Genomic DNA, 19,585 nt, shown 5'->3' on the forward strand with positions numbered 1-19,585 from the left:
TCCCTCCTTAGGTTAGTATCAGTCAATGAATCGACCAGATCACCAGGTTGTCATTATAGCAAGAGGCACTATATGACACGCAGGGGCCAATGAGTTACATAAAATGACCTTGTGTGATATTAAGTTCCCAGAGAGGGGGTTTGTGTTTAAATGTTGATCCCTCACTATAAGATAATTATTGCCGTCAATTTGGTTGAAAAAGGAGGTGAGAAATAATCAATTCTGCTCAGGCAGTGAAACCTATGAGATTCCAATGCCAATTCGACGTAGAAGTGATGATTGTCAAGGGCCTGTAGATGTTCAGATCTTAAGTCCAAAATGACTTACTATTTCATAAAACTGGCAATGTGGCAACGTCCTCTGTTACAATGTATGAACATTATTAATGTTTTTAATTGGGCATTGCATGCTTATCTTCAAAAATGGCAAAACATTGCCATTATTATGGACGGACATCAACGCTAATTTTCAGAATGACCTGGACAACAATGATGTCATTTATTCCTTATAATTATGTGACGTGTCGTGTCAAAATCAGACACCTTTGGGCAGGTTATAAATTTTGAGGTTTTTACATATCTTAAATAATAGAGATATTTTGCTCCTTAACGCCATTTTCCCAATGAAATCGGATATTCCTAAGCGAAGATAATGAGTTCGTAAGTTATGGTATTATAAAATTGGAAATTGAGATATCGGCCTTTAAAATATTATTGACAATGTTGAGAGTAGGAATTACCTTGAAAAATGTCTCAAAAAATACAAGATGCTAGTTATATTCCGGTCTGAATCTATAAGTCAATATTTTTAACATTAAAGGTCCGTAAAACGATCGACAACCCTCATTTTTTCATTGTTGATGAGGTTTTGGTATCACATAATAGATACTATTTTTCTCATTACTATCCTGAAATTTGACGCTCCAAGCCGATGTATTTCCGGAGAAAATTCTAAAAATTACTTCGGATTTCTGGGCAGGGAATTAATTGCGAATCATCAGTATCCTCAACAGCTACTTTGGTTTCGCGTCATACACATTCTGTGAATAAAGCGAACCACACTAACTGCTGAGAATACGGTGCGCGGTATTTAGTTATAAAAATTCCACGATGGACGTAGTGGGCTGAATAGCTCAATTGGTTAGCGCATCATGCTTTACCCGCGAGGTACCCGCTTCAAAACCTGGTATCGGAAGGGTTTTTTTCCTCTCCATTTTTAACCCAAACATTTTATTATATTCATTTGAAATGTACATATTGCAAGGGGAAATATATTTTTTTCCTTGCTTTCTGAAACGGTACGAAAAAAATTGGCTATTTATTCACATTTACGCTGAAATGCTCTCGTTTTTTCACAAAGCAGCATAAAGGGGGCGATATTTGATACTATTATGTAATTTTAAAGACAATCCATATCCAAAACCAATAAGGTTAACCCCCTTTAATAACATCACCAATTCGCAACAAACCCAAATTGTGAAAAAATCACCCCGGACAGATTTTTGGCTATTTCTCCATTTACTATCCTGCCCAAAAGTGTCTGCTTTTGACATGGCACATCACATATAATCATTTTTGAGCAGTTTGCGAGCAAACGTTTTAAGCAAAAAAACACACCAAAAAACAACAACAAAAAAAAAAAAAAAAAAACGTTTTATGATATCTAGACTGGTTGTTCCAACTGAATTAAAAGACAATATAGTCACACTTGGGATTTGAATGATAAAATCAGTTTTTTAAAGAAGCAAAAAGAACACGGAGACACAAAATAATGATGAACTTTTTTTAGCTGATTTATTCTGAGAAAAAAGTGTTTATGCAATAAAAATCTAAATTAATACATATTTTACTAGTAAAAACAGAAAGCGTGAGTAAAATCTGAATGGTCATCTGTCGTTCATATCGGCTGTTTATCTTTCTCCTTTTATTTGCCATTTTTTTCACAATCTCGTGAAACAGATAAATGTTGCAACTTCTATAATAATAGCCGCGGTTAGCCGGAACTGATAAAAATATGATATTGTCAAACGATACCGTAAAACCTCGTCCACAAGCATATAGTGTGTTTTTGATGAAAGCTAAATTAAAACGAGACATCTGTAAATATTCCAATACAATAGATTGGTCTTACAATGGTAATTGTTTGTAAATATTTGTATCGATAATTAATTTACTCAAACTCCACAATATTATAACTTTGTCGATGGATGGCGTCTGGATTAATTAAGCTTTCATCAAAAGCACTCTATCTGCTTGTAGACGAGGTTTTACGGTATGCTATTTTAACAAAAATGATGCTAATACAGCTGCTAAGCTGAACTTTAAGCGCACTTTGTGATAAAAGGATGAGAGTGTCCACACATGAAGAACATGGTCCCAAGTTTATTTTAAAATGTGGAGGCATTTCAGATCTGTCCCCTTCGATCATTAGAGCTCACATTAGGTTACACAGGGGTTAAAATGTGAAAATGCTTCAATCTTGTCGACTGATATACCAAATTATTTGTTTGATTACAAGGATTTCAAAAATGTATAGTTTGTGCTATCTACGACCTATTGTTACCGAGAAATTCTACAAAAACCTCATTTTGGGTATAAATGGCACATTTTGGTTGTACAGGGGTAAAAACTTCAACTTGCTCCGATTTTGAAATTCTTGGTGATCAGATGAATAATTTGGTGTATCTGTCAACAAGATTGAAGCATTTTTACCCCTTGTGACCTTTTGTGACCTCTAACGGTCACTAGGGGTCAAATTCCAAATGTCTCTACATCTTAAAAAAACAAACCTTGGACCTCGTAGTTTATGTGTGGAAACTCCCATTCTTAATCACAATTGCACACTTGTACTAATTTTGGCAGATTAGCAGCTAAACTATGCACGCAGAGTCACTGTCAGTGTGGACATTGTAGATGACGATAAGTAAGTAAAAGTATACATTTTCAAAAAGGAAAAGGAAAAATTTTTGGGAAAAAAATCCCAAATTGATCTTCTTTCGTCCACCTAGTTTAGGTTTTAAGTTTCAAAATCGGTTAACAAATTGTGCATGTTCTAAAGACACAAAACTATGTACTGTATATTCAAATATTAGAATTCAGAATGAGGAACTTAGGCTATTTACTTCTGCTATACTTAATATATCCACAATTTAAGTCAACATTTAAGAAACAAAATGTAAGTTTTGATATTTTTACCCATATTTTAAAAATGTCTAAAATTTGAGAAAACTGTTTCCAGTATTTCGAAATTTTAATTTCATTTTAATCATATTAAAAACTTACATTTTATGATTTTGTTGCACTTTTTAATGTTAGAATCGAGTATTTTATAAAAAAAAGTCTAAAAAGTTCCTTTGCTATATTCTCAAATACACTGGTTCGTTATGGGCTCAGGTAGCAACGTTTGGACAGTATACATTTTGTGGGACATGAGTGCACATCCGACATATCGAGTTGCATTCTGAATACGAAGAATGTCCTTCTGATATTATATAATTTGATTTTTTTGAAATTCGCGATATAGTACACATTTTATGGCAAATTAAGACTGAATAGTTAACAGTCATCGAAATAAACTTCATGAATCTAATGATATGTACTTAAAGTGTATGTAGCTGGGATGAAAAGCCAACGATCAATTGACAATTTTGATCTTTCTTATTGAATATTTGGATTTTCCCCCAAAACACCAAAACAGTTTAGGTCTTTTTTGGGAAAAAATGTATATCTTCAATATGAAAGGTCACAATTTTCAATTAATCGTTTTTTCATCCTAGCTACCCACACTTTAAGTACATATTATTAGATTTATACAGTTTACTTCGAGGACAATTAAATATCAAAAAAATTAAAAATATCAAGTTTTAATAATTTGACATAAAATTATATATTATATCGCGAATTTAAAAAAAATCATAATTATTTGATATCAGAAGGACATTCCTCATATGCAATTCGATATGTCTGGTGTATTCTCAGCTCCCACATAAAATACTGTGCAAACGTTAATACCCAATCCCTTGATTGAAAGGTTTTCATGGTTTATAGAGGCAGTAACATCCATTGTGCGTGAGATGACAAGGCGACAATTCTCGTCTTGATGGTGTGGTCATAAAACTGATATCGCGCCACCATCGACTGATTTACTAGATCACGTCACAACTATTTTAGAGGAACTTCTCATCTTCTGACACGCGTTAATAAGAAGAGTGTGAGAATATAATTCCTGAAATTTTACGAAAACGATACTTAAGAGGGCATTTCGTGATCCACAGCTTCATCCCCTCACTTTTCTCAAAAAAAGTTGAGATTTTTATATCACTGGAAACCTCTGGCTACATAATGTTTATGTACAAAAATTGCTTGCAGATTAATTCGTTTAGCAAAGATATCGTGAAATTTGAATTTCGTTCTGGTATACCAGAACGAAATTACAACACATTGTCTATGGAGTAATGTAATACACATATTAAAAAATTAAATCATGCATAACTCGTAAACACAAAATCGGAAGCAACTGACATTTTGGAAATAAGCTTTTTTTTTGTGGATATCTACTGAAAAATGTCATAGAAAGAGGATGCTAGGATCGCGAAACACTCCTCATAAAACGGAATTAACACACAATGCAATCATCAATCGTGTGGATATTATGCTGCATTTAGTATTTAGCAACACTTGCAAAAAAGGCTATAATTTACATTACATAAACGTAGTGATGAGAATTATGTTATTTTTTTATATTTATTATTTAACCGATGCAGTAAATGAGGGAACGAATAATGTTTGATTACGTCAAATGTTATATTGTATGGTAAGGTTATAATATAATGCCTGCCTATTATTATAGAGTAACAGATTGAAGAGTTGTTGGAAATATAATGTAATTACGGCGTGTCGGAATTGTCCGTGCTCATTTAACTCCGAAAAGTCATTTATCATTGTCTAGATTAGGGAATTAATGAAAAGTTTGATCATTTGAATGCAAATCACGCACTGACAAAAATTGCTTATTGTATTCTGGTACTTGAGATATATGTCGTTTTATGATGATGTTTCGTTTCGACACCCTGAACAGTATACCATCTCAAGAAAATTCCTAAAAAGTCCTAAAAAATTTGTAACTGGGATATTTGAATTATCGGTAAAAAACATTTACAACAATTCTTGTAAGAGACTATTACTATTCGTAAGATTCGACTATGAATCGCCCAGTTACAAATTCTCTAACTGGCCTTTGTTAAATAATGTTTGGTTTCCTTATATTTATTTATAAGTTGCGTTAGTAACACTAACAATTCTATTGACCTCAAAGCTCCAAAGCTTGGGTCAGACCGTCGTTTTTACTTATTTATTTGTTAATATTTGACTTAGTTTGTTTTTAGTTTTTGTTGTTAGAAATTGTTTGTTTAAAGCGTAAGTTTATTACAAAATACGATGTCTTAACTAATGTACTACACTTCAGGCCCGTACGCAGGGGGAGGGGGTGCGACAGTTTTTTTACGGTTTTTTGGCCAAAAAAGGGCCAAATTGTGTCAACTTTTCACAAAATCGCCCCCGGAAAAAAGTCCACTTTTTCAAAATCAGCAACTACCCCCCCATGAAATCCTATGTACGGGCCTGCTACACTTAGTTAATTATCCTTATCTGATCTAATTTTAACTTATATTATGATTAATCCGTGAAACTCTATGAGTCAAATATTTTGTCAACATTTGTCAAACCGTTATAACACAGGTAATATGTTTTAAATGTTGAGTAATACAAGATCAGTGTAAAACGTTTAAGTACATTTTAAACAAAAAGCATTATAAAAAAGCTAACGTATTAGATCGTTGAATTGATTGGTTATATAAAACATAAAAACGTGTTCAACTATTATATCAAACAACACTCCAATAGCTCTATAATGTTGCTACTGTAAACTTTTTTTTAAAGATGTTTTGTGAACGTCGAAAGAACAGTAGTTGGTTAAGTTTTTTGGCCCCATTTGAAAATGTTTTGCAAATGTTTAAAAAAGAGACCTTAAATCTTAATGCAACTAAACATTTGTGTGACATTTTAAAAATGTTACAAAAGCGGTTTGTGTTTTTAGTTTTGGTGTGTTACCCTTTGGTATGCTACGTTCGTTATGATTTTGTTTGGTCATTGTTGCGGTAATCTTTTTGATATTTTATGGTACCGTAAACGTTCGCCTAATGGCGCTATGGAGTTCATGGAAATGAGAGAGCGCCATCCCTGTAAAAGCCGACTATTATCACTGATCATTAAGGGTACGTGTAGTTAAAGGGTGAAACCTATCGACACATACAATTATGAACAAGATCGAACAAACTTGTTCATGATAATGCGGTAATCATTCACCTGATACGTTGTGGCCCAGTGAGCAGAGCATTAGACTATAGTGCGAGGATAAAGAGAACTTGTGGAGAAGATTGATAGTTCGAATCTCATGCAGTAATTTCTGACAGATTATGATGTCTGTCAATATGTTTTTTTCTGATTTGAGGAAATTTTATTCTCTATTTTCTTGATTTTATCTTTAACATTGTTTATATAATTTTATTATTTGGTCTTGTATGTGTCTTTTTTCATGATTCTTTGTTTTTATCGTTTCATTTTAGAGTAACTCAATCCATTCAATCAAATGTTGTAATGAACCTATTTGATTGTATAGGCATTTGTTATGTGTGTGAGACGAACTGTCGCGTGCGACAAGTTTTTCAATTCGCGCGAGTGTCCTTGCCTATGCATCAGTGGTCATAAGAGGTATATCATTTTATTCGAAAGGGGGGGTCCCAAATATACGGGGGGTCATAAAGTCTTGGAAAGAATATTAGGGGGGTCATAAAATGTTTTATGACCAAAATGTAGGGAGTGACTCGATGACCACAGAAAGTGTGTTATTTTATTCAAAAAGACTGATTTCAATACAATTTTGGGGTTTGGGATATAACATTTTTGTTGTCGAAATAGGGGGTGCACAATTTTATTGACGCGGACTTTTTGTAAATTTGGGACCCCCTTCTAAAAAAAGGATAGCCCTCTAAGAGGATTCAAAAGATAACCTCTGCCCCAATAATCCCTAGCTATATTTGTTTGAAACTGTTCCACGGAGGATGTATCATAATAGGCCCAGTCTTCAAATGATATAAATAAAATTTGAATGAGTGAACGAACAAAATCATACAACGACCAACTGAATAGAGGCTGTGCATATGACGTATCATCCCGTAAATATGGCGGACTACTCAAATGCATTCAACAAAAGCATGATTGCATCTACCGCGACAGTTCGTCTCACACACACAACAAAATGCACTACGATCAAATAGGTTGATGACAACATTTGATGGAATGGACTGCACTGCGCCATGATTACGGGGAAGAAACCGGTTCAAATCCTTTGTTTGGAGCCAATCGATAAACGCAAGGCCTCTATAGCTATCATTGAATACTGGCTAGGATTCCACAACACAATGAGAACATGTTATAAGGCGCTTTGGAAGGCACACAATACCCCAATGGCTTTCCATATTATGTGCACTCAACAACTATTCAGTATTGAAGCCCGTTATCGAAGTTACGTAATGTTACTATGTCAACGGGATCACGCGCTTAGGTAATGAACCACGATCGAAACAATCAGTACACAAAAAAGGCATACCAAAATAGCGTGATCGTAATGATCGCCATACAAACAGTGCTTGGTTCCGATACCATCACGGAGTTACGTAACTACTTCGTGGTCTGATAGTTATATGATCAATGGTCTGATCTACTTGGGTTCGATCCTTTTAAGAAAAGAAAAAATAGCTGATCATGTATAATGCATAAATGAATAAAGTAATGTAGTTACACAATTTGAAACATTGAGGCCGTTCTATTTAAGGTCATTTAACTGTTAAATGTAGTGGAATATATCACGCATTGATAGGTAGCAGGTGGAGCAAATTTTGTCAGCACTTTTTGTTACCGTTTGTTCGCAGTGCCTATTTATCTAAAAAAAATAAGAAAATTAAAATTAAATTAAAAAAAATTCACAATATTCGTTCGTAAAATGGGGACAAAATCCACAAACATTTCTTGACCCTTCTTCACATAAAAGTGGGGGCAGAAATCAAGATTCGAACCAGTACCATTCACCATTCAAGGCGCACCCTCTACCGACTGAGCTAACCGGTCAGACAATAGAAGGGTGTAATTTTGAACTGAAGAATATTAAAAAATATGAAGAAATTACAATGTTATAAAAAGATTTACCAAAATGAGTTAGGTATAACGTATGAATCGATTTACAAATTAAGTCCAATGGCACTTTGAATAAGAATACCTGAAGAAACCCCAAAACATTTGCTGCTCTAGCAACTAACCTAGTGACCTAAAGTATTGGGTCATGTCACGATATTTTTTTCTGAGGCATTATGTCCAGGTTGCTCAATTTAACATACACGTATCCTTAATGCTGTTGAGATTTTACAAGGATGGCGCTCTCACATTTCTAAGAATCCAAAAGCGCCATTAGGCGAACGTTTACGGTATGTTATATTATGTTAATATGCTATGTTTTGTTATGCTATATGTTATAATATGTTATGTTGTGTTGTGTTCTGTTACGTAATGTAATGTAATGTAATGTAATGTAATGTAATGTAATGTAATGTAATGTAATGTAATGTAATGTAATGTAATGTAATGCAATGCGATGTAGTGTAGTGTAATGTAATGTAATGTATTGTTTTGTAATGTAATATGATGTGATGTGATGTGATGTGATGTTATGTTATGTTATGTTATGTTATGTTATGTGATGTTATGTTATGTTATGTTTGTGTTGTGTCGTGATATGTTATGTTATAAATGTTATGTTATGTTATGTTATGTTATGTTATGTTATGTTATGTTATGTTATGTTATGTTATGTTATGCAATATGAAGTTAGCCACATCGACTGTAATGGCGTGTCTCGTTATGTTATGATACCTTGATAATAGTAATTGATATGATATGTCATATTCAATTCGCATAATAAAGCTATCGGTATATGTTGTTGGTCTATTGTAGTGTGCCCTATTGACGACACCGAAAAGGTATGAGCAAGAGATATGAGAACAGCAGGCTTATGTCTAAATTTATTGAGACTGTCATTTATAAACTCATTTGTAAAGAATATTGGGAATTTTTGTGCTACGGAACTTCATTAATGAAACAACTAAGCAAATTAAACCACTGGTAACCTTTTTAGAAACATCATCACACGATAACACGACGTGTGAGCTGTTCATTAAGAGATCAATGGTACGTTTTTAAAGTCATATTGTCTTCAAAATTACTACATGTATTTTTTATGAGACAATAACAATAAGGTTTTAGTTTTTCTCAAAAAGATGTGCGTCCATAAGGCGATACCGTAAGACACCATTACGTTCATCAAATAACTTCATTTCAGATCACTAAAATTCAACTCCTTGTCGTGTTCTGTCTTTAAAAGTGTTATATTTTCGAAACGACTGTTCCGCTATTAGCAACGGAATAACTTGAAGTGGAAACACGACATGACATTCCTCCATGTCTGACAATCAGCGTCCTCTTGCCCTTGGGATTTTTGCCGCTTCTCTGAAAACATTGCACGATTGATTTTCTGTGAGCCGAACTCATTGTAAACACAACAAAAGGATTAACGCAGCTGTTCGCTAAAGAACTATAATAATAAAAATGACGAAAATACCTGATTTTATCTTGATTACTTGATACTATATTGTCATTGTTAAAAACAAACCACAAGAAGTACACATAATATGGAAACCATAATATGCCAAACAGCACCGTTATTACAAGAACAATCTGCGCTAGTCGTTTCCGGGCTTGGATTGGATTAGCCGAGGATTGGTTCTGTGCTAAATCCACCATAGTTGGTGCGCATAAAGATCGAGCAAGTCGAACATAGTTAATTGATATATAGCATAACGGTATGACGTACAAGAATAAAAACTTTAACACCATATAAACTTGGGATCCAACAAGCGCCATGGGTAAGTATTGGCAAAGTATGCCGTAACCAGATGTCCGTGTGAGATTGAAAACTGGTGAGGCTACGAGTAATCCAACTATCCAGGTTGAGGCCACAACAACCATTGTTCGTCTGGTGCTTCTGCTAATCCGCGATTGCAGTCCCCGTACAATAGCATTATACCGCTCCCTGCTAAGCGCAGCTAGGGATAAAATCCCGACAGCTTGAGCGACATCGGGAAGATAATGTCTAAATTTGCACCCCAGAGATCCGTATAACCAACACGGAGTCAACTCATGAAGTATACCAAACGGTGTGGCGATCACCATGTAAAGTAAATCCGCAACAACTACATTAATTAGCAATATATTTGGCGCGTTACGTAGTCCGGCTGTACGTAAGATTACTGATAAAAGTGTAATATTTCCGATTAAACCGATGAATGTAAAAACTGAGAAAGTTACCACATGGTTTAAATAGATCAGTTGTAACTTGCAGTAGTTTCGTGTGAAATCACTCCATGACACAGGGCCATATTCTGTAAGATCTGTAACATTAAGGCTGGGTAGATCAGAAGTCTGTAGCATTAAAGCTTGTGTAGCACTTTCCATGGACTGGTCTTCATAGTTCGGTCGTTCCATATTGTATGTAATAGAGGCCTGTGGTGTTGATACATACACTCATTTGAAGCGGATCTGACTCGAATTGGATGAGCATCCTGAAACATAAAAAAAAATCGTTAATCGTAAATTTGTTGTGAATCGAAGTGGCTACTTCACTACTCTTAAACTAGCTATGCGTCTCTTCCTGTGCATGAGGACCAAACAGATATGTAAAGTTGCCTGAGGTCGCTTAAAATGGTCGATAAATCTGAAAATACCCTTACACCGTTATCTTGTCAGAAATTTCCACACATCATAAAGAAAACTGAAAGGCTAAGTCCGTCTTTGAAATCGCATTGGATTAGCGCGGAATTTCATGTGCCCGAGCAAAGAGAATCCAATCTCTCTTGACGTAAAAAAGCAATGTTATTCTTAAAGTAACATAAAAGTTACACTGTAAAAACAGTGTTTAGAATGTGAAGGCAAGAATGTGTTTGGAAACGTTATGTTTAGAATATGGATGTCAGATATTTAGAAATTGCACACCATCATTGACCAATGTTCAGAAATTTGACACATGGTGTTTAGCCTCTAAACATGTTTACAAAGTAAAGGCAAAATTGTGTTTAGAAAAGTGTTTAACTTCTAAACACTGTTTTTGCAGTGTATTCTTAGGATTGACGGATCTTTTCACGTCCCATTACAATCATCATACCACATTATACGAGTGGATATTAACACCGCATGTTTGTATACCATATAAATGCATGTTTAAAATAGCTAAAATATTTCAAAAACAATGCCAGGTTTCGTAGTAGATAACTTTATACTTGATCTAACTCTCTTGCTCAATGGAGAGGTTCTAAATTGAGAAAGTGTTTACGCTTACAAAATTAATCCGCTAGCTGTACTGCAAAAACAGTGTTTAGAAATTAACTTAAATTAATATTAAAAATATATTTAGAAGCTAAACATCATGTGTCAAATTTCTGGTCAGTGATGGTGTTCAAAAAATCTGACATCCATATTCTAAACATATCGTTTCTAAGCTCATTTTGCCTTCACTTTCTAAACACTGTTTTTGCAGTGATATTGATAACGTTCTGAGCAATCCTTTCTAATATACCAGCAAACAAACTAAACATTAAAGCAAACACAATAGTATGATAAATCTAAATAAATCAAATCACATTCATATTATTTTGTTACACCTACCGTAAACAGCTGATAGTAAAGAAGGATCCAGAACCAAAACACAAATCTCACGATACGTTACGGAGCACTGACATTTTACGTCCTTACACCAACGATTCCAATAGCGTTTATGAGCCAGACAGAGCAGGGCAATCATCCAAAGCGCGCCAAGTAAAGAAAAAACTAACCTTCGACTAGTCTCCACACATGCAAAGGGACGTACAATAAATATCACCATTTGATATTCATAGGGGCGTTGAAGTGATTACTTACAACGGTGTGTTCTTTCTTTTAAATCCAGTTTTAAACAAAACGGATTTCCATTATTTTTCATCTATATTCTCAGAGAACAGGTAGTGGCATCTGTAAATAAGAAAGATGCCGAATGCTATTTTGAGTAAATGTTGAATAATTTAAACCTTGTAAAACTTCTATTCTATGTATAATGGTGAGAGAATTGGAAGATTTCCTTTGCGAAGTCGCATAATTCACTTGTCACTTACGCGTTAACACTGTGTGACACTTTCCAGTGTCAATTTGATATTTATAGAGCCTTAATCACGATAAAAGGCTTTATGAAGTCTAAACCGGCTGATGTAAATCAAAAACATGCCATCTTTGAGATATCTTTAGGATCCTTCGCATATTTGTATGTTAATGATGTAACTTCGATTACACTTACACTTTACCCTCTCTCCAACATGCACAAACACCCTACCAACCCTCAAATACAAACTCCCCGCCCAACCACCCCTACCCAAACACACCCCTCATTTACGCACACCACACACGTGCCCGACCACATAAATATACAACCGTTTGATGCTGTTGATTGAATTTAAGTATTCATAAAGTTTATCATGTAGCGGGAGTAACAGCATTACTATTAGGGGCAGAATTTGAAAATCATTATCTTACACATACCGTAAAAAAATTGATAAACATCTCATAAAAAGTAACTAACTCCCCTTAAACAATGACCATTATTCAAAAACGGGTGATTGTATTACAAATCTGTAAAATGCGTTGGAAGCAGAATTTATTTTTGCACATTTTGACACCTCATTTGCAACAATTGACTACATATTGACGTCACAGCGTACATTTAAATCAATGTAACCGAAGATTTAAAAGTTGCAGTAAATTGTATTGATTTTGTATTCAGTATAATGGAAGGAAATCTGTGTAATGATATCTGAGTGTTTTTGTATTGTAAAAAATTGTATGTAAGTGCAACTTTCAAACCTGGTCCTCACTACATTAAATTGACCGGTGTTTTATTGTTTTCAGGGCTATTGTATCAAATGAGGTGTCAAAATGCGCAGAAATAAATTCTGCTTCCAACGCATTTTACAGATTTGTAATTTAATAGTCCCTTTTTGAATAATGGCCATTATTTAAGGGGGGTTAGTTACTTTTTTTGATATGTTAAGTTATAATTAAAGACAGAGATAAAAAGAATTTATCTCGTCTGATGTCACTGTCAATTACGATCCTTGATTGGTTAACACAGGTTAATCAGCGCGTAAAAGGAAGACCGATCTATCTGGTGCTGATCGGAGAAAAGGAATAGCAGCAAATGGCGAAAAATTCCGTACTTTTACAAGGCAAAAAGCAGCTTTTCTAGGCATTGTGGACATGGTGCCTTCACCAAAGAAAGTTTCCTACTATAAATACCTAACTTTTGAGATGGTTTGCATGTCGAAAGGTGCAAAATTAACAAAAAGGCGCCCGATTATAAATCCGCGTTCAGCAAGTCATCAATCACGACACATGTAAACAAACTGTGCTCGAATTTGATTGACAGATGACGTCAGACGCGATAAATTCTTTTTATCTCGGTCTTTAATTATAGCCTCTCCCCTCTATGGTAATCTTTGACTGCCGGTCCTACCCCCGGGTAAGGTGCTGGGGAAAATTTAATCACTAAAATGAGCGCAAAGGATGGATCTACGATTAGCTTAGGTCGTTTGGGCCTTAATGCGTGCGTTTTGTTTATGATGGATAAAAAAGCTTTGTGGTTGTACAACCCTCCACCTTCGTAATTCTAGGGTTAAATTATGAGCACATGACGTTTTTCTTTTTTACCCAAATAAATTAATAAACACATCTAATATCTTAGGACATTATGAATATCCTATTATTTGCAAAGAATTGGCTAATTTGGTTGAGTAATTTTGAAATAAAAAACATTTCTAGGAAGTTAGATTTTTTACATTGTTTTACTTCGCAACAAAAATAAACATAACATGACACATTAATATGTTAAACTGATCTATCTCGAGATCATCATTAATGCGTTCGGGTTTGTCTGGCGCCCTCTAGAGGGCATTGGCTACTGAGACAAAATGATCCAAAATGTGTCAAGTGTTTTTTTAGGATGCCACCAATGGTGCCCTCCCATTAACCAATCGATCTCCAAATGTTTGACCAAATCAGGGACGTTGTGGGGTGGGGACGTTGATAGCCCCTGGTTAAACATTTTTGTGTCAACAATCTAAAATTTTGTCTCTACCGATATAAAGTTGCCATGAGTTGCTTCTGCCCTTTTGTATGTTTGCATGAAAATATATCAACTTAATTTGGCCATAATGAAGGATTAATATTACAATAATACGTTCCTTGAAAATTTGTTTTGATTTCTCCCCCACACACACACTTTTTAGATTCTCGAGGGCAAACTGAAATCGGAGTCAACAATTAACAATTTCAGTGGGTAAATGAGATCAAAGAACTTTCTTATATCTGGTTTTTATTGTAGGTTTTTCTATTGGTGATACTAACACGTCAATGATAACAACCAAATCTAATCGATGGACCATTCCTGTTAGACCAAAAATGTAATCTACCATGCATCTAATCTCGGTGCAAGGCAGCCCTTATTTTTCTAAACGATATTGAGCAGTGAAGTTGCGCCAGGCGCCAGGGGGCAAGGATATAGTGTACACGTTTGACCGCCATTCTGTATCCCTTTTTCTACTCCTAGTGTCCAGCTAATAGCCATGTATATTAAAGGAAAACTCCGGCAATCACAACATTAAGTCTTATTATTTACTAACATGTAAGGCATAGTATAATGTTGTGATTGTCGGAGAGGTTAGAGGTTTTTTTTCAAATTAGAGCTAAATTCTTAGACATTAGAGCACAGCCGAAACTAAAGGTAAAAGATTTTTTTAAAAATTATTCTCTAGTTTGCACAATCGATCATCACTCAGGAGGGACCTTCCATTGTATGTTCCTAAGGTCAATTTAATTTTGTAATCGCACCTGAATTATAGGTGACATCTATTTTTTTTCATAAAAGTAACCACAGTCAAACTAATATTCACTGCTTAAAAGCAATTCGCATGTCTAGATATTAATTTTTCTTCGCACTTGAAACTTCCTCAACAGATTACAAAACAAATGGTGAATAATGGATTTTGTTTGTTCCAATGCGGAAAACACATGATATGCCAGAATTGACTGCTTGTCAGGTGTTTCTTCAAATAGCACTAAAAGCCTTTATGAGCGACTTGACTCTTTGCCTTTTAGCGGTTCTACCCGTAAGTGTTTACACATTTCCTCAGTTTGTTTTTTAAAGTAATCTGGCGGTTTCCAGCAGAGTCAGCAAAAATACAGTAGCTGCTAAATTTGTTGAATCAGAGGTTTAAATTGGACATTTGTATTAATATATCTTGATGATGTAATAGTGTTTTCCAATTCTTTTAATGAACATGTAGATCATTTGAGACAAGTATTTCAGAGGTTGAGAGAAGCCAATTTGAAGCTCAAGCCTAAAAAGTGTACTTTTGCTCATGAACAGGTACGTTATTTAGGACACATTGTAAGTAAAGATGGGATAGCTACTGATCCAGAGAAAACCAAAGTAGTCCAAGAATATCCAGTTCCAACGAAGGTATCGGAAGTAAGATCATTTCTAGGTTTTGTAGGCTATTATAGGAAGTACATTAGAGATTACAGTAAAATAGCCGCACCTTTAACATATCTCACTCGTAAAGATGTTCAATTTATTTGGTCAAAAGAGTGTGCAGAAGCGTTTGAAATCCTGAAACAAAAGCTAGTAGAACCTCCAATTCTTGCCTACCCTCGTTTTGATGGTACTCAATTTATGTTGCAAACAGACGCCAGTATAAGAGGTCTTGGTTTCATGTTAGCACAGATACAAGATGGTGAAGAGAAGGTAATTTGTTATGGAGGTAGAGCTTTGCATGATTCCGAAAAGACATATACAACTACTGAACTTGAAGCTTTGGCTGTGGTTGAAGGGATTAAGAAATATTCCCCATACCTTCAACATACTGTAAAGTTCATAATTCAGACAGATCACTGTGCATTGAAATGGTTGTTTGGTCAAAAGCGTACAACAGGTCGCCTCGCAAGATGGGTACTGAAGTTACAATCATATACTTATGAAGTAGTCCATAAACGAGGATGTAAGAATGGTAATGCAGATGCACTAAGTATATAGAATACCAACTCAAGTGTCAGAATCTTGTAATTCATGTAACTCATATCATGTTGACTCCCCTACTTCCTCAGCAACAGATTCAAACTGGACAGAATGTGGCTTGGAGACAATGACTGATGACGTCATCAATGACTCTCCTACGTCAGAGACAAAGCCAGATCCAAAAGTGAATACTGTTCGAAATCTGAGATTTCAGAGGAATAGACGACTGGATGGAGACAAAAAGTATGTAGATATTCATAAAGTTCCTTCCTTACCAACCGATGTTAATGTGGATCATTTCAAAGATGCTCAATTAGCTGATCCTTTTGCTGGTCCCATGATAAGATTTTTGGATGAAGACATATTGCCTGATAATCAAAGACAAGCACGTGATATTTTATTGCAGTCAGATCAATACTATGTCCATGAAGGTATTTTGTATCATATATGGCACACAACCGCCAAACGTCATATGCCAGAAAGAAATACTGTGCAATTTTATGTACCTGTAACCAAGTAGTGAGTATGAAGTAGAGAAGATATTACGTGGTAGGTACAGGGACAACAAGCTTCAGTATCTTATCAAGTGGCGTGATTTCCCAAGTTCCAGAAATACTTGGGAGCCTGTTGATAATTTAAACCCAGCTGCTTTGGAATTTTTGAAAAGTAATCCTGTGAAGATATCTGGCAAAAACAGATGAATGTGTTGCAATTAAATTTTGTAATACTAATTTTGTGCATAGAGCAGATTGTAATTTCAATTATGAATTTTTGAATTGAAAATTGTGTGTTTATGGAATTTTGGATGTATTCATTTTCCAAATTATGTGAAGAATAAAGCAGATTGTAATTTCAATTATGAATTTTTGAATTGAAAATTGCGTGTTTATAGAATTTTGGCTGTGTTAATTTTTCAAAATTTGTGAAGAATTTAAGAAAGGCAGCGTGTGTTATGTTATGATGAAATACTGTATTTCATGTTATATTATATATGGTATACGGTATTCTTATGATTATGGAATTAAGAAATATGCTAAATTAGATAGTATGTATGTGTTATACTTATACTGAGTATTTTGCTTGAGTTTATATTTCAGAGAATTCGAGTCGTGCTGAATGGATTATGGAGTTCTTCGGTCATTTTCGTGGTCAATCATCTGAACAATAGGTGCATTTGGATTTGAACTTGACACAGAAGAATTTTGTTCCAGTTGGTATGCAATATGTGTGATTCTGAAATGATTGTGAATTTTCGTCAGTACAATATTTGTGATTCCAGAATAAGATTTGATTCAGAAAAAAAAAATATGATACGGGTTAATTAACTGTGACCTGATACATGACATCATTCTATGCAAAGTATGGTGCGCAATTTTATAAAACCTTTTCTATAGAACTTTGCATACGATTTTCATGTAAGCCCGTTGTATTCTGAATCAAATATTATCCAGCTATTTGTCTTCAGATCTGAATGTCTAAGTGCAATTTCGTCGTGTGGAATTGTTTCGTCGTGTTCGTCAAGTACTGTATCTACGGGAGGAACTGCGTCTTATTTCACAATGTTGGTGCATTGAAAACTGCAGTTATATGAAGAAATTAATTCGTCTGTTATTTATATTGACATCCGTCATTAGTTATCGTCTAATTGCAAAAAGCAATTTTTATTACGTCATGTTTAAAATTTTATGGAAAACATGATCTGAATCACATCGACAAATTAAGTGTCAAGTTCATCACGCAAGTGTCAAGTTCAACGTCAAGATCAGCGTCAAGTACAGTGCAGCGAATGGGTTCAAGTCGACAGCGGTGGATCTACTGGCCAGGGATTCAGCGATTCAAGATTATGAACTCTAGGGTTAATTTTAAGGTGTAGTTTAAGGTGTAGAGTAAGATCTTCGCACTTTCTGAAACACATGGAACTTGACATTGTAAATGCCCAGTTTGGGGATTGTGCAAGGTCTTGGTCGATGTCTTTCAGAATTGTGTTAGTTTGTCATTCCCTTTTCCCCTTTTCCTTGTCTGCTGTACGAGCTTCAGAGTTTTAAAAGATGTTGTTTTTAAAAATAATTTTCTCCCCATCCAATCGTGTTTTGGAGTTAAATGTTTCGGATTAAAAAGATGCAGTTAATTATTAGTCATGCAGTTACTTGATGAATGTTATGTCTGATGTTAAAGTTTATGTTAATAAGATATAATTATTTTTAAATCATATGTTGAATCAATTCAAATTGCTATTTTTAAAAGTTATATTATTAAATTAGAATTGTCAGGCGCCAATTCAAGAAAGGCAGGGCGTGTGTTATGACGCTATTTGCTTTCCATAGCTAATTTAAATATATATCGCTCCGCGGCTCCGTCTCCTCAATTACCCCGGCCTATTATTCGGGGCAGATGTCAGCCAGCCATAGCCGGAGAATGAACTAAGAATGTTTCACTCATCTATTATATTATTGTGATCACTTTGTTGATGAGAAATTAAAGTGTATTTGTGAAGTTATATTTTGCTCTCCGTTTGTTTCTGTTGAGTCTTTCCCCGTCTCAGATGGAAGATCTACTAGCCATGTATTTGGTTTAATTTCTAGTAATCAGATAACTGGTTAGTGGATCTTCACATCAATTCTGAGTCATATTATTGTTGGCGATTTTTTACAATTTGGACAAGTGGAACACATTTGTTTGACTACTATCGTTAATCCCTCTCTGGGTCAGATGGCGCAGGATTGCGCTGCTGTGGTCTTCACAAGAGTACGCCATCTACTTCTATCAAAAGCCAAACGTGTTGCACCATACATTCCGTTTGATGAAACGTTCTTCACATCATTTGTCCAAGATGTTGATGGACGTCCCCCTCCAAGATGGCCTTCCACAGCTCCCTGAAGAATCTGCTTCTCAACTCCACCATCCTTTCTTACAATGTGGCCAAATCCTCTCAATGATGGACTTTCTGATGTTTAAGTCTGTGCCAATTTTATTCAGGACCCAGGTATTTGTCTTGTCTTTCCAAGATACTCCCAACAGCCTCCTATAGCACCACATCTCAAATGCATCTATCTTCTTCCTGTCATTCTTTGTCATTGCCCAGGATTCGCACCCGTATGTAGCAATTGGGAAGACTGTTGCACGGAGTAACCGTACCTTGAGGTTGATTGATAAACCACGACTCTTCCAGATCTTTGACATACTCTGAGTTGTTGTCCTTGCCATAGCTAATCTTCTTTTGATCTCAGATGTGCTATCACCTTTGTTGTCTATCATTGAACCCAGGTATTCAAATTGTTTAACCTCCTCGATGTTTTGACCATCTATAACAAAGTCCTCTCCAGTTCCA

At 35.1% G+C, this 19,585-nt stretch overlaps 1 protein-coding gene across 1 annotated transcript; it reads right to left on the reverse strand.

Moving 5' to 3' along the window:
* Nucleotides 1-8,750: 8,750 nt before the first annotated feature.
* Nucleotides 8,751-11,925, reverse strand: LOC140162749 (bombesin receptor subtype-3-like). Its single transcript, XM_072186041.1, has 2 exons — nucleotides 11,826-11,925; nucleotides 8,751-10,726 (listed from the first exon to the last, which is right to left on the reverse strand). The coding sequence occupies exon 2, from the start codon at nucleotides 10,647-10,649 to the stop codon at nucleotides 9,492-9,494; it is 1,158 nt and encodes a 385-aa protein (XP_072042142.1). The 5' UTR covers nucleotides 10,650-10,726; nucleotides 11,826-11,925; the 3' UTR covers nucleotides 8,751-9,491.
* Nucleotides 11,926-19,585: the final 7,660 nt, after the last annotated feature.

This window comes from Amphiura filiformis, chromosome 10 (genome assembly GCF_039555335.1).
Source record: "Amphiura filiformis chromosome 10, Afil_fr2py, whole genome shotgun sequence".
In the NCBI taxonomy this organism is placed as follows: Eukaryota; Metazoa; Echinodermata; class Ophiuroidea; order Amphilepidida; family Amphiuridae; genus Amphiura; species Amphiura filiformis.